We start from the raw sequence: 16417 nt of genomic DNA, 5'->3' as shown, positions 1-16417 counted from the left end.
AGAAACACTAATAATTAGTAATTTATATGGAGAATTTGCACATCATTCCAATTTAACACAGAAATGTGATTAGACACATTTGATCTTTACCTAAAACTCTTGATGTTGTGTAGAGCCGGTAGAAGTTTGCTCAATCCTTCACTCTGAATAATGCATGAATTTAGATTTACTTCTTCTGTCTTTCTGCAGAATTGAAGGATAAAAGACAGCACAGAGCAGTCCAGAGGGCTGAGGGCGACACCAGAAAAGTCAACTTTCTTTGACCCAGTGTGTTGTGACACCAGAGCCTTATTCCTTGTCTCATAGATATAATAGAATACATTCAAATTTGTTTTGCTTCTTATATATATGGCAGTTTTTTGTTCTAAAATATCCTTCTGGATCCAGGTGATGACATGTCTGGCAGCCTGAGCAGACAATTCTCCCACATGAGACTTTAACATGGATCTAGTAGAAGAGTCTGAGAGACCACAGAGGAAACGGAGGAATATTTCAGCACGGTCATCTTTGTAAGATTCAGCCTTATCAAGTGTTTCCTGTAATCTTTCAGGATTATAATTAATAAAATGGACTAAAGCAGCAAAAAACTCCTGAAGAGTGAGATGTAAGAAGGTGTAATCCACATCAGGGGGCTGACCAGATTCCATCATGAAAGATGAAAAGAGATGTTTATCATTTCTCACACTGAATGACTCCAGATGACGCTCATCAAATACAATCATGTGATTCAGGACTCCATGTTCTGCCATCCACCCAATAGATGTCAGCAGTTCCCGGGCAGTGTGACCGCCATCTTTATTCTGGGTGTGATTGGCCAGAATGTTGGAGACAAAAGTCACAAAGAGTTGTGTCACTGTTTTGGGTAATGATGTCATCAGCTGATCGGTGATTGTTGGTTGGGCTCTGAAGCACGTTGATAACACTGTACAGATGATCCAGCAGTATGCTGGGATATAACAGAAAGTGTACAGCGTGTCATTCTCCTGCACATAATGAAATGCCTTCTCTGACCATTCCTCATTTCCAAAGAAATTATTGAAGAAGATCCATCTGTCTTCATGGAGAAATCCCATGATCTCTGATATTCTCTGGAAAACACCGGTATCAAGCGATGCCAGTCTGGTTGGGCGGCTGGTCATCAGTACAGAGCAACCCTTAAGAAGGCTCTGCCTCACCAAACTGACCACAATCTCACCAAAATTCGTCATGTTAGCAAAGAGTCTACTTAATCTGAAATCTATTTGGTGAATACTTTCATCCAACCCATCAAATATAAACAGAAGTCTCTCTGGATCTTGTAAAATCTCTCCAATCTGACTCTTCAGATACGGATATTGTTGAAGAATCATCTCCTCCAAGCTGACCTCTCCCAGTCTATTAAGGTCCCGGAATCTGAAGAAGAAGACAAAGGCAAATCTCTGGTAATGTTTTCCGGTCACCCAGTCATAGACAAACTTCTGCATCAGTGTGGTCTTCCCTATTCCTGGCACTCCACTCACCATTACTGCATGTGGGACACATTGTGACTGGTGGTCCCATCGGAACAGCTTGTTGGGGGAAATGTGTTCCAGTCTAGTTTGTGTTTCCTTCAAGCATTCCTCATGTTTTACCCCGGTCTGTATTAGCTCATTCTGGGGACGCTGCTGGAACTCATCAGTGGAGACTACAATCAGCTTTACATAACGCTCATTGATGAGGAATCTTTGTGGTTCCAGGGTAGTTCCTGGGGGTCTATGCTCCACTAGAGTCTCAGTCTTCTTCATCAGATGATGTTTGTGCTTTTTCTGAATATCTGAGAATATAATGGAAATATTTTATAACAGAAAGTCACAATTTCGTGTTTAGTCTAAGCAAAACTTTAATTTATGTTCTTAGCACAGATCTTTGGGAATTTACTACAAATACATATAATGTTCATTCAGTGAAAAAAAATAGAATTGTGCTGTTGTATAGCATTCCTGCAGTTTTGTTGTCAGTCCTTGATGCCAAAAGATGACATATTCCCTGGCCAACCTTGCTCAGGCTATATTCACAGTGGCTACCGGTGGGAGCCATGCTGTCACAGAAGATGTGATTTGTGTACAAACAAGGGAGTAGATTAAATAAATGCCTGTAGTCACATGCCTTCTGCATGTAGCACCCTCCTAGGAAAGCTAGGTGAAGCTAGTCGATTAATAGTATTATTTTTTAAATAGAAGGCTGAGTAGCAGCCTCGGTAATAGTCAATGGGGGTCAAATTCAGGTCAGGGCTGAGAAGCTCTACAGATCAGCTCTCTGAAACCCTCCCCTGATCTAAAATTTTGAGAAGCCTCTAGAACTCAGTGGGCGGAGGTGAGGAGTGGCTGATCTGCATGCTCAAGGGATCCTGACCAATCCCCAGGCAGGAGGCTTGGCATGGGGTTAGGACAGCCTTTAAGCATGGCTGAGCCTGCTCAATAGGGAGGAGAGTTCGGGTGGAAGATGTAAGAGCAGAAACTGGAGTGTGGAACCTGGGAGAAGGCCCAGCAAAGGATGGATGTGGACAGAGGGAAAGCTGAACCTCATGGGCCCCCTGAGAGAGGATCATCTGTGGAGTTATAGAAGGAGCCAGTCCAGCAGAAGGCCTGAAAGCAACTACCAACCTACAGTCTACAGAAGAGCAACAGTGAGTACTTCTATGCTCCCTGGACAAGAGTAGGAGAGAGAACATTTGGGTAGAAAACCCGAGTAGCTCCTGCTGGACTGTATGTTTAAAGTGTCAGATTCTAGATCCCCTTGTCCAGTGGTTCTTACACAGCCTGGAGAGCTCTCCAAGAAGAGAAAACCCTTCTGTGCATTTTACTTAGTTTTAGGAAGTTGTCTTCAGTTTAACAGTTCTTTGGGCATCCCTTGTATCCCTCATCCCCATCCAAGTTCGAATCCCCTAATAACATCCAAAAAGTTCAAGTATTGTTTACGGTGTCTGAAGTGCAAGTGTGGAAGGAAATGTGTGTTGCCTGGCTGTGCATGACGATAGGGGGACCCAAATCTTCAGCAACTCCTAAGGGGGTAGTGCTACATGTACAGTATATTATGGGATAGCCTGCTTGTTTGTTGCAGAATTCATATTACTTTTTATGAATACAAAAGGTAGGATAAGTTGTAGAAACTAACTGATTGTAGTTAAAATCCCCTTGTGATTATCAAATCACATAAAAACATTTTTCTTAAAATCTCGCTTTTTGCATTATGTAATGTTACACCAAAGTTTAGGCTGTAATATGTAACGTGGTGCAAATGTCTACCCTCAAACCACTTCCCCCATGGCAGCAAGCAGGGATTCTTCACTTTTGCATGTCTGTAGCGCTCGACCTGCATAGCTGTGTCATTCATTCTCAGAGATCTGTGACTGAATAAACTACATGTTCCGTCTGTTACTGAGGCAGCCAGACTTGTAGTTCTCAGTGAAACACAACTGTGGTAATCAGTGCACATAGGCTCAGTTCACACTAGTGCTGTTCTGCGGACCACAACAGGGCAGCCCATTCATTTGATTGGACTGCCATGCCACCCAAATCGCAGGGAAAAGGTCCCTGCACCTTTCCAGAAATCGCAGCCAACACCGGGAGCTGCACTGCAATGTGGTTCCCAGTGCGGGTGGTGTGCCATTAAGATTACTGGCACCTGCCCAGGGGTCCCGCGATTTGTGTGCAGGTGCTTGCAGCTGCGAGACGAAATGCGGGTCCCATAGCTGCTGCTACCTGCACTAGTGTGAACCGAGCCTCATAGTCCGTTGATACTTCTAGCCCTCGAAAGGAACACCATTTTAGTGTTGCCTAGGGCAGCACAAGGGCTAAATACACCACTGGGTACCGTTGCATCCCTACATTCCTGTATATTCTTTACCTCTCAGCTCCAGAGTCAGTGACTGTCCAAGTTCATCCAGCAAAATCTGCTTCTCCAGATCCTTACCTATAGAAAAATAACTCAATAAAATCTATGACATGATCCTATACTTTTGAGGCATACACACAAAATTATGCATTGAAAAGATGTCTAAACAGGCTGCATTGAATAAAGCATGTTTTTATTTTTATATATTTGTAGTATACAAACTGGACAGAACATGAACTTTCAACAATACCATCGTACACGCTTTGATAAACAGGACATAAAAAGCTAAATGATCATTAAAGGAGAAGTTTGGGATTCTTAAAAAATTTTTGCAGCTGTCCCCCGCTGGCCCTAAGACTGAGAAGTGGGTGACTGCTGATCACTCTGTTCTTGGTCTTACCTGGAGCAGAGAGTGGTGACTGTTAGTCACCACTCTTTTCTCTGCCCCTCCAGGGCAGTGTGTGGAAAACCCTGGGTTGGATGGCTCTCAAAGACATCAACTACTGGGGAATGCCACAAATGGACTTTTATTCACATGGCCTTTTGTAGGTAAGCTGGGGCAGTACATTGCCTGGTTAGGAGTAGGGACTGTTTCATCGGAGTTCTTGTTGAACTGTTCAGTCTGCTCTTGGGTTTGGTATTGTTGCTCTTTAAAGCACTAAACTTTGCCTTCTGCTTGGTCTGACGTCCTTTGAAAGGGGTGCACTGCAAGTAACCGGCACCATTGAACACTTAGTCTACAGTTTTTGATCACTGGCACATGGAGTATGAAGAGTCAGCATGTTAACAGTTATTCTGGTACACGTTATACATGTGACTGCTATGAGCAGCCAAGGCACAGTCAACAAGCAGCCTGTCATAAAAGTGTACCTGTTATAGGTCTAATTGCCTCTAGCCACCAGGGAGATGTTGTCGGCACTTCCTATGCCACATTCCATCTCCCACAGCAACTGGAATTGAACTGCACTACAGAGATTCCCATCCTGTACAGAAACAGAGTTAAAGTCAAGTGAACGATGAAGTCCATGCTATGTTCTGGATCAGCAATGGGCAAACTACGGCCCGCGGGCCGTATACGGCCCGGCGGACCTTTTAATCCGGCCCGCGGAGCTAGGCTCCCGCAAGGCCAGTGGTCGGCAAGCCGCGGCTCTTTACAAATTTAGATGCGGCTCTCCTGTGTGCCGGGCGCCCGCTCCCCTCCCTCCTCTCCTCCTCTCCCCTCCCTCCTCTCCTCCTCTCCCCTCCTCTCTTCTCGGATGGCCGCCCCCCCTCTCGGATGGCCGCCCCCCTCCCTCCTCTCGGACGTCAGGACTCTGCAGCTGTCAGGATGTAGGCGGGGCAGCCAGGATGTAGGCGGGGCAGCGTGACGAACTCCTCTCACAGTCCTCCCTGAAGACCAGAACGGCGCGGGAATACGAGAGGAACGCGCGGACCAAAGGTAAGTGAATTGACACAGGGGGGGGACTTACTATATGGGGGATGAATTACTATATGGGGGACTTACTATATGGGGGACTTACTATATGGGGAATGAATTACTATATGGGGGACTTACTATATGGGGAATTAATTACTATATGGAGGACTTACTATATGGGGAATGAATTACTATATGGAGGACTTACTATATGGGGAATGAATTACTATATGGGGGACTTACTATATGGGGAATGAATTACTATATGGGGGACTTACTATATGGGGAATTAATTACTATATGGAGGACTTACTATATGGGGAATGAATTACTATATGGAGGACTTACTATATGGGGAATGAATTACTATATGGGGGACTTACTATATGGGGAATGAATTACTATATGGAGGACTTACTATATGGGGAATGAATTACTATATGGGGGACTTACTATATGGGGAATTAATTACTATATGGAGGACTTACTATATGGGGAATGAATTACTATATGGAGGACTTACTATATGGGGAATGAATTACTATATGGGGGACTTACTATATGGGGAATGAATTACTATATGGGGGACTTACTATATGGGGGATGAATTACTATATGGGGGATGAATTAATATGGGGGATGAATTAATATGGGGGATGAATTACTATGTGGGGGATGAATTACTATGTGGGGGATGAATTACTATGGGGGATGAATTACTATATGGGGGATGAATTAATATGGGGGATGAATTAATATGGGGGATGAATTACTATGTGGGGGATGAATTACTATGTGGGGGATGAATTACTATGGGGGATGAATTACTATATGGGGGATGAATTACTATGGGGGATGAATTACTATAGGGGGGATGAATTACTATGGGGGACGAATTACTATATGGGGGACGAATTACTATATGGGGGACGAATTACTATATGGGGGACGAATTACTATATGGGGGATGAATTACTATATGGGGGATGAATTACTATGGGGGATGAATTACTATATGGGGGATGAATTACTATGGGGGATGAATTACTATATGGGGGATTAATTACTATGGGGGATTAATTACTATGCTTACTATGGGGGAATATTACTATACTTACTATGGATGACACATACACATCATTCATCTACTCTTGGTCCGGCCCCCGGGTCCAATATATGAACCCATTGCGGCCCTCAAGTCAAAAAGTTTGCCCACCCCTGTTCTGGATGGAGTTCCATCCTTCTACCAGGACCGGTAGTGGAAATGATGGACAAGTGGCTGTGGTCAGTGTTCAGCACAGCCCACTTAATTGCAAGCTACAGTGGAAGATGTACATTTTCATGGGGACCCAGGAGAAACTGGAGAGGAGTTGTGCCTGGTGTATGTTAATTGTTAATAGTACAGGCCTACCTTAAAGGATAAGTTCACCATGGGGAATATGTTACATGTTTCACCTGTTTTTAGGGTGGAACATAGAACATGTTCCCATAGTTGCAGTAGTGCCTGCCGCGCCCTCTCCCTCTCCCTCTGACAGATAGCACAGGGAAACCTCTCCCCGTACTATCTGTCAGATTTGAAAATAGCGTGGCCGTGCAGGGATCCGCCCACACGACTGCGTCATTCATTCACTGACTTCCGTGAATGGATGAACTCCAAGTCCCGACAGTTTTCAATTTACTACCATGGCTCTGTGGAGCGCCGTGGTAGTTCATTGAAGCTTCCTGTCAGAATATCTGCTTGCTCATACATCCCTTACACCCCATATGACAAGCAGATATTCTGCATGGCATCTACTGATCGATGGTGCAATGCTTTCAAGGCTCCTTTTGGACAAAAATAATAAATGCACATTTTTTTTAAACTGCAAAAAAAATTGCATTTATTATTTTTGTCCAAAAGGTGAACTTATCCTTTAAGGCTGAGTATTCCCCCATGGTAGCCTCAGCCTTGTCCCAGGGCATTGGTGAAAATGGCAGAAAGCAAAGGTACCCTATGTGTAGTAAAGTTGCCTTGTATAAGGTGCCTAGCATTGCCCAGAAGAACCCTCCCTGGGGTAGACCTCCAATGTGACTCACACTTGGCACCCAATGAGGAGAGTGTCAAGGCTGGGCTCCTGCTACTTAACGAGCAGCTCTTTTTTTCAGTGCTCAGAAGCTGCTCAGCTGTCAGTTAATTACCAGCCTCTCGTCTCCCCAGCAACTCACCTGGATACCATACCTGCCTCATTAGTCCAGCCCACAGTCAGCCCCTTTTGCTATTTTAGCAGCTTAGCTCATTTCCTCCTTCCCCTTGCTGGTTCTATGATATCTAGTGTGTTCCTGCCTGTGTTCATGTGTACAACTCGGTCTGGCTGTCTTCTCTTCCGATTCTTATTCCTGATTTCTGGCTCCTGACTACGCAGACTTCTGGTTTCCTGACCCTGGGTCATCTGATTACCCGCTCTAGCATCCAAACCCTGGCTTCTGTTTTGACTACATTCCTGAACTGTGTTTACTTTTGCTATTTCATTAAAGGTGTTATTTTAACTGCACTTTCTGTCTCTGCCTGACTTCAGGTTCCTGACAGAGAGGAACATGGATGAGGTATCACCCGCCTACCCTACAGGATTCAGGAGCCAATTGTCAATCAGGTATGCGGGTGGAGCCTGGAGCATCTCTGTGACATCAACTAAATATCGGCTTTAGCCTGCTGTTCTGGGTCACAAGAGAAGACAAATAAGTGCACTCCTGTGACACCCATGAGAAGTGCAGCCAAGAAAGTTTTGGCCTTACTTCTTTCATACTTACCTGGCCTTCTGCCTGTGCCTTGGGGCTTCGCTTTCTTGAAAAGCTACTCCTTCAGCAGAATCTTCAGCATCCAAAACTTTCCATGTGTTCTATTCTTGCATCCCCCACTTCACAATGTGGTTCCCCCATCTGGCTGCAACATCCCTACTGTGTCCTGGGATTGTCACAATTGTTATTGCAAACACAAGGTCCTGTTACCTCTCTGTGTGATCTCATCCAGAACCGCCAATAAATTCGGATGAGAACGATCTTTCTGTAGCGCATAGAGACATTCCCAGAATCCAATCACGGCTTCTCTTCCCCGATCCTGAATATCTTGTAACAAGGTGTGAGAGAAGGCAGCCCGGCTCATGTGTTTTTCCCTGGCCAAGAGGGTCTGAAAAACAGACAAATCTGCAATTAATAGCTAGAATTATCTACACAGTATTATCCACTTACCAACTGGTCTGTAGCACATTTATGTGATTGCATTTCTAGCTAGGGGGCACGCACACATGTTCTGCCCTTCCTATGCTGTCATTGGCTCCCAAAGGTGTTAATCACCCGGTCCCAGACAGTGATTTATGGCTGGGACTTGGTGATCGGCGGAGCAGCTGAAAGGAGACAGATCTGTGAGTGTAAACAAAACAGATCTCTCTCCTGCCCGCTGGGACTAGCAGAGAGATTAAAAGCAGCATGCACCATAGTAAAACAGCACACAGTAAAAACACTCCCCAGCACACAGTTAACCCTTTGATCGACCCAGATGTTAACCCCTTCCTGCCCAGTGTCATTAGTACAGTGTCAGTGCTTTTTATTTGCACTGATTACTGTATTAGTGTCAGTGGAGGTGTCAGTGGCAGTTAGCTCCCACCCAGTGGCAGTTAATGTCAGAATGCCCGCCGCACTACCGCAGTCCCGCTATAAGTGACTGATCGCCGTCATTCCTAGTATAAAAAAAATAATTTAAATTCCAGTATATATATTGCCATTTGTAGATGCTATAACTTTTACGCAAACCAATTAATACATACTTATTTTACCAAAGACATCTGGTCTCCCTGAACCTGCATTCACTAGATCCGCTCTCCCCACACCCTGCATTCACTATATCTGCTTTCCCCAAACCCCGCATCCGCTATATACGCTCTGCCTGGACCCCGCATTCACTATATCTGCTCTCCGCAGACCCTGCATTCACTATAGCCGCTCTCCCCGGACCCTGCATTCACTATATCCACTCTTCATCGGACCCCGTATTCACTATATCCGCTCTCCCCGGACCCTGCATTCACTATATCGGCTCTCCATGGACCCTGCATTCATTATATCTGGTCTCCCCGAACCCCGCATTCACTATATCCGCTCTCCTCGGACCCTGCATTCACTATATCCGCTCTCCCCGGACCCCGCATTCACTAGATCCGCTCTCCCAGGACCCTGCATTCACTATATCTGCGCTCCCTGGACCCTGCATTTACTATATCCGGTCTCCCCGGACCCCGCATTCACTATATCCGGTCTCCCCAGACCCTGCATTCACTATATCCGGTCTCCCCAGACCCTGCATTCACTTTATCCGCTCTCCCCGAACCCCGCATTCACTATATCCGCTCTCCCCGGACCCCGCATTCACTATATCCACTCTCCCCGGACCCCGCAATCACTATATCCGCTCTCCCCGGACCCCGCATTCACTATATCCACTCTCCCCGGACCCCGCAATCACTATATCCGCTCTCCCCGGACCCCGCATTCACTATATCCGTTCTCCCCAGACCCCGCATTCACTATATCCGCTCTCCCCGGATCCTGCATTCACTATATCCGCTCTCCCCGGACCCTGCATTCACTATATCCGCTCTCCCCGGACCCCGCATTCACTATATCCGCTCTCCCCGGACCCCGCATTCACTATATCCGCTCTCCCCGGACCCTGCATTCACTATATCCGCTCTCCCATGACCCCGCATTCACTATATCCGCTCTCCCAGGACCCCGCATTCACTATATCCGCTCTCCCTGGACCCCGCATTCACTATATCTGCTCTCCCCGGACCCCGCATTCACTATATCCGCTCTCCCCGGACCCCGCATTCACTATATCCGCTCTCCCCGGACCCCGCATTCACTATATCCGCTCTCCCCGGACCCCGCATTCACTATATCCGCTCTCCCCGGACCCTGCATTCACTATATCCGCTCTCCCCGGACATTGCATTCACTACATATGGGTTTTAATAAATCAACCCCAATATATTGCAGTTCATTTAGAAATATTTCTGCCTTACTTCTATGTTTAAGACTTTTCGAGATTTTAGTTCCTTCAGGAGGACCCCGGTGTCCATGTTCTCCAGGATGTAGGTCAGGTCATCTCTGTAATACTCATATATCCTCCTCAGTGATGGATCATCATATGCAGACAGTTGGTGACGGAATCTCCTGATGTCCTCTACAGAAACACAGAAAATACATTTACAGGATTGTGGCTTGAACTCAGAACCCAAACTATCATTGAGGAAATCTATATATTTGTATCTTTTCATGTTTGCTTTGTAATACTGAGCAATTGTTTTATAGTGTTATATTTTTTTTTAAAGTTTAGACACCTCAAATAAATATGAGGGGCGTTCAAGTCAATCCGGGGCTTTTGAGTTTCTTTAATAAAATAAATAATTGCAAGGAGTGGAAACTGCATTTATTTTTCAACATCCTCCCCTGCTACATTTATACACATATCCCAGCATTTAACTAAGGCCTGGAAAGCTTTGGCATAGAAAAATTTTTTAGTACTCCTGAACCATCCTAGGACAGCCGGTTTCACTTCCTAATCATTGTGTTTGCCATTCCCACAGAAAGATTTGTCTCTTGTGCATTTTCACGATGGATTAAGTATCCATTATCCTGGATCAGGCGTTCTACACGCTGAATGTTCACAGGAATGACTGCTGTGGGCTGGGAACCACCACGGCCGGAATCGTCAGTGATGGATGTATGGCTATCTTTGAAACGTTTATAACGTTCAAATGTTTTACTGTGGCTGAGCGTTTCATCACCATACTGCGCTTGAAGTCTTCCGTAGATATCCATGAGTTGTACATCTTCCTTCGCAAGAAACTTCATCACCACGCGCTGTTCCATGCCCATACCAACACTGTTGTCTGCCATCTTCATTAACGATCTCTGGACTCTGTACTTCATTATTTCACAGAACACTGCGAACGAATGACGCAGCTATATGGGCGGAGCTATTTTTAAAAAGCAACAGCTAGCATGGGGATCTTCTCCCTGTACTTCTGTCACGGGGTGGGGGGTGCAGCAAAACAGGTGGAACATGTAACATGTTCCCAAAGGTGAACTTATCCTTTAATAAGATCCCTACCGCCCTATAGCAGAAATACCACACCCACACGATTTTGCATTTCCAGGTATGGGGCGAGCACAAACTGCGCGCACACCCTTCCCGTGCCACCATTCACGGCCGGTGATTAATCGCCAGCGCAAGGTGATTTCCGAGGATCTCCGATGAGGAGGAGGACTGTTTTGTTTACAAACAGTTCTCCCTGTCAGCTCTGGCACACTGCATTGGATGGCTGTTCACAGCACAACCATCCAAAGCAGTGTGATTACAGTGAAGCACCCAGGCACCGTCCCCTAGTAAAACACTCCCAGCACACAGTTAACCCTTTGATCGCCCCTCATGTTAACCCCTTCCTGCCCAGTGCTTTTAGTACAGTGTCAGTGCTTTTGTTAGCACTGATCACTGTATTGGTGTCACTGGGGATGTCAGTGATACCAAGTCAGTTCTCCCCAGTGTCAGAATGTCCACTGCAGTCCTGCTAAAAGCCACTGATCGCTGCCATTACTAGTAAAAAAAAATATTAAAAAATCCCAGCATCTATACCACCATTTTGTAGACGCTATAACTTTCACGTAAACCAATTAATTTACACGTATTGGGATTTTTTTTTTTTTTAGCAAAGACACGGAACAGAATACATTTTGGCCTAAATTTATGACGAAATTTTATTTTTTTACTGGACATGTTTAATAGCAAAAAGTCAAAAATATTGTTTTTTTTCCTCAAAACTGTCGGTCTTTTTTTTTTTTTTTTTTTTATAGTGCAAAAAATTAAACACAAAGGTGATCAAATACCACTGAAAGAAGGCTCAATTCGTGGGGAAAAAAGGACCGCACAATTGTCAGTTAAAGTAACGTAACGTCGTAATGAAAAAAATGGCCTGGTCGGGGGGGGGGGGGGGTGGAATCCTCAGGAGGGCGAGGGGTTAATAATCCAGCTTGATCAGATTATTACAACATCACACAGAAAACTTGCATACAATATGTGCTTTCAAAATACATTTTAAAAAAAACTGAATAATTTTAAGCCTTCACAAAAAAGGAATATTGTTCACAAAATTCATGTGAATATGCATCGTTTGTAAACTATTTACTGGGTTATTTAGTTGTATTTCTCTGTGAAGATGATGTAAATAAAAGGTAACAGAGTATTGCTGCTTACCAGGTAATTCTCGTGGGTAAGATATTTTCATTTCCAATCTTTTATTTGTTGGCAGTTCATGTAAAGCAGAAATTAGTTTGTCATGAGACACCTGACAGAATCATCGCTTTTTAATCTGCAATAATAATAAAGTTCAATGAATACATAAATAAATACAAATACAATAAAAGAGCCATACAAAAGATCCTTTAGGTTGCATTCACACGCTGTACAACAACATCTTGGGGTAGATCTACTAATACTGGAGCATCCAGAATCTGGTGCAGCTGTGCATGGGAGCCAATCAGCTTCTAACTTCAACTTGTTCAGTTGAGCTTTGACAATAAAGCCTGGAAGCTGATTGGTTTCCAATGCAGATCTAAAAATTTTTTTGAAACATTAAAAAATAAAAATGTAAAAATAAAAACTACTGATACCATCCACTACCCTACTGACACCAACCTCTACCCTACTGACACTGTCCACTGCCCTACTGACACCAACCTCTACCCTACTGACACCAATCTCTGCCCTACTGACACTGTCCACTACCCTACTGACACCAACCTCTGCCCTACTGACACTGTCCACTGCTCTACTGACACCATCGACTCCCCTGACACCGGCCACTTGCCTACTGACTAAGACTGTCCATTTTTAACCGCTTTCTATCTGCCCTATAGCAGAAATACTGCTACAAGGCAGCGCGGGTGCGCAAAATCATGTACATATACGAGATTTTGCATTTCTGGGTAGGGGGAAATGCATCTCATTTGGCTGTCAATCGCGGGGCCCCGGCCGGTAATTACCAGCACTGACGTGGAGGACTGTTTAGTTTACTAACAGTCCTCCTCCCTGTCAGCTCGGGCACACTGCACAGCACAGCCATCAGGAAATGGTGTGATTACAGTGAAGCACACACACCCCACCCGCTAGTAAAACACTCCCTGCACACAGTTAACACTTTGATTGCCCCACATGTTAACCCCTTCCTGCCCAGTGCCATTAGTACAGTGTCAATGCTTTTTTTTTTTTTAACACTTATCACTGTATTGGTGTCATTGGGGATGTCAGTGACACCAAGTCAGTCCCGTTCCCCCCCCCCCCGTGTCAGAATGCCCGGCGCAGTCCCGCTATAAGTCGCTGATCACCGCCATTACTAGTAAAAATAAAAAAAAAAATCCCAGTGTATGTGTGTATATATATATATATATATATATATATATATATATATATACTGACATTTGTAGACGCTATAACTTTCACGTAAAACAATTAGTTTACAAGTATTGGGATTGTTTTTGTAGCAAAGACACGGAGCAGAATACATTTTGCCGTAAATTTATATTTTACTGGACATGTTTAATAGCAAAAGATCAAAAATATTGTTTTGTTCTCAAAATTGTTGGTCTTTTTTTTTTAATAGCAAAAAAAACAAAAACGCACAGGCGATCCAATACCACCAAAAGAAAGTTCAATTCGTGGGGAAAAGGATGTAAATTTAATTTGGGTGCAGCGTTGCATGACCGCGCAATTGTCAGTTAAATTAATGCAGCGACGTAACGCAAGAAGAGGCCTGGTCAGGAAGGGGAGGAAATCGACTGGAGGGCGAAGGGTTAATGTAGGCTAAGTTTGTATTTTTGCAGTGACGTTTGTTTTATAATATTTTTCTTTGTTTTCTATATTTTGCTACATTTTCCTTGCTCTTTAGTTAGGGCTTGCTAATTAATTAATTTTTTTTTTTAAATGGCGCTGAACCCCGGTGATCTTTTTGATCTCTTTCATGTTGTCCATGTAGATCTCCACCTCTCATATGTTGCCTACCCCTGGTTTAGACCTTGCAGGTTCCTGCGCAGAAAAAAATATCTGCGCGCGATCCCAGTGTTGTGGTGTGAACAGGGCACATAGAGAACAACTGATTTCGTTGTGCCCTTGCAGAACGCATGCAGAAAAACTGATGTCTCTGCACACTGGTGTGAACGAGCCCTAAAAGTAGAGGGAGTAGAAGGAGTTAATAAGGGCTGGCTAGGGTAAACTAAAGATTTGCTTTTTTTTTTGTTACACTTGATCCTGGGTTTACATACATGCAGTGCGGTACATCGCATGTGATTCGCACAGGAACTGCACCGCATTCACATGTGATTCGTGTGCGGTGCGATTGCAGCCGTACATTTTTTATGGCTCTAAACGCACCACACCCGCACTAAAAACGTGCAGGACCCTTTTTTGGGTCCACACTAGAATCAGATCGCATGTGTATTCACACCTATGTGATCCAATTCTGCACTGCGTTTTGCTGATCGCTTTCAGGGTGTTAACATACACACCCGCAGCGGTTTGCATGAACAGGGTGCGATTCTGATGCGGTACGGAATTTGCACTGAAAACGCTGCGAATTCCGCACCGCGGCAGTGTGAACCCGGGCTGAACGTTAGCAAGAACTAACATTATGCAGACCAAAGGGCAAACCTCTGACCTGAAGAGTAGCAAAAAAAAAAAAAAAAAGATATGCTGTAACAACAACCGCAACAAAAAGACAAATGTTTGCAGACTGTATACAAATAGGAAAGAAAAACAGGGGCAGTGCATAGATGTAAAGGGAACGTCCAAATCTGTAGACAACGTATTCATATACAGACCTCTCTCACCTAAGATGTAAACATTGCTTGCAGATAGGGTGGCAACCTCCTTCCTTTAGCCTGGGTTCACACTGATGCAGTGCATTTTCTGTGCGAATCCTGCACCGCATCCTAATTGCGCCCCATTCGTGCGAACCGCTGCGGGTGTGTATGTTGAGTTGACAACACCGCGAAATCAGTTCTCACAACGCGGTGCGATGTGCAGAATCGGATCGCATGGCTGTGAATACCCAATGCGATCCATTTCTAATGCGGACAAAAAAAGGGTCCTACAACTTTTTGGTGCGGATGCGGTGCGATTTTGAGCCACACAAAATGTACGGCTCAAATCGCAGCGCACAGAATTTACATGTGATTCACACAGGAATGCGGTGTGGTTCCTATGCATAACACATGCGATGTGCCGTACCGCACAAGGGTGAAACCGGGCTCAAACCCGAACACATAATGTTTACACAGGTTCTGAGGCTAATTTAATGCAGGTAAGACACTGAGTGAGTTTCAATGATAAATACTATATTTTCCTTCACTGGGATGCCTGAAATCAGAAATCACCTGTGGAGGTTCAAATGTGAAATCTAAATGCATGTTGAAAACAATCAATACAAATGTTATTATCTAAGAAAAGAAACTGCAACTGTAACAAAGTTAATAACAAGTTCCAAGTTCTGTTTACCTTTTTCTGTTCCTTATGTTGGTTCTCATAAAATGGCCACAGGGCGGGATGGAATTCTACAATCCCCCCAGGAAGTTATTTTCTTCAACAGTTCATGCGTATAGTCCTCCCATAAAGTCATATGACTGTAGACGTGCATGTTGATACTTCCTGAAAAACTAAGCAGATTCTCAGGCTGGGATCTGACCTTCGCCCTGCACTGTATTCCTGATCTAATCAGGAAAATACTAAGCACAAGTCATCCATAGATATTTCCTTTCAGTCTTTTGAACGTAACGTTTTCCCAACACACAACAAGTGCACATAAATATTTGGAATATTTATGTGTGGTTTTCTGCAGCTTTAAGGCCAGGATCACATCTCTGCGGTCCTGCGGGTACATAAGCCCATTCGTTTGAACGCAGGGAAGAAGTCCCTGCACTTTTTCGGAAATCGCAGCCCACATGGGCAGTGAGGTTCCCAGCAGGTTCGCAATTTCCAGTGGCGTGCCATTAGAATGAATGTCACCCATCTGCAGGTCCCGCATTCCTCTGTGCGGGTGGTATTTGTGCGGGTCCCACAGCGGC

General features: G+C 44.6%; 1 protein-coding gene and 1 long non-coding RNA gene across 3 annotated transcripts in view; one reads left to right on the top strand and one right to left on the bottom strand.

The window, feature by feature from the left end:
- The window catches only part of LOC149456343 (NACHT, LRR and PYD domains-containing protein 3-like), a 40426-nt gene extending 24471 nt beyond the window's left edge, over positions 1–15955 (bottom strand). For both annotated transcript variants that reach the window (XM_089685137.1, XM_089685138.1), the window contains exons 1-6: positions 15852–15955; positions 12558–12672; positions 10327–10487; positions 8255–8432; positions 3865–3930; positions 91–1792 (exon numbers count right to left, since the gene is read on the bottom strand). In XM_089685137.1, the coding sequence (XP_089541263.1) occupies positions 91–1792; positions 3865–3930; positions 8255–8432; positions 10327–10487; positions 12558–12588 (2138 nt within the window). In that variant the 5' untranslated portion in view covers positions 12589–12672; positions 15852–15955. The remainder of the gene's footprint in view (positions 1–90; positions 1793–3864; positions 3931–8254; positions 8433–10326; positions 10488–12557; positions 12673–15851) is intronic.
- LOC149456342 (uncharacterized) overlaps positions 1–16417 on the top strand; it is a 75175-nt gene that overhangs the window by 28125 nt on the left and 30633 nt on the right. The window lies entirely within an intron of this gene.

The sequence above is a fragment of the Staurois parvus genome, unplaced genomic scaffold (assembly GCF_062004578.1).
Source record: "Staurois parvus isolate SC_StPar_1 unplaced genomic scaffold, SC_StPar_1.0 ptg000363l, whole genome shotgun sequence".
NCBI lineage: Eukaryota > Metazoa > Chordata > Amphibia > Anura > Ranidae > Staurois > Staurois parvus.
The sequence above is the reverse complement of the archived record's forward strand: the minus strand, read 5'-3'. Positions and strand labels throughout refer to the sequence as shown.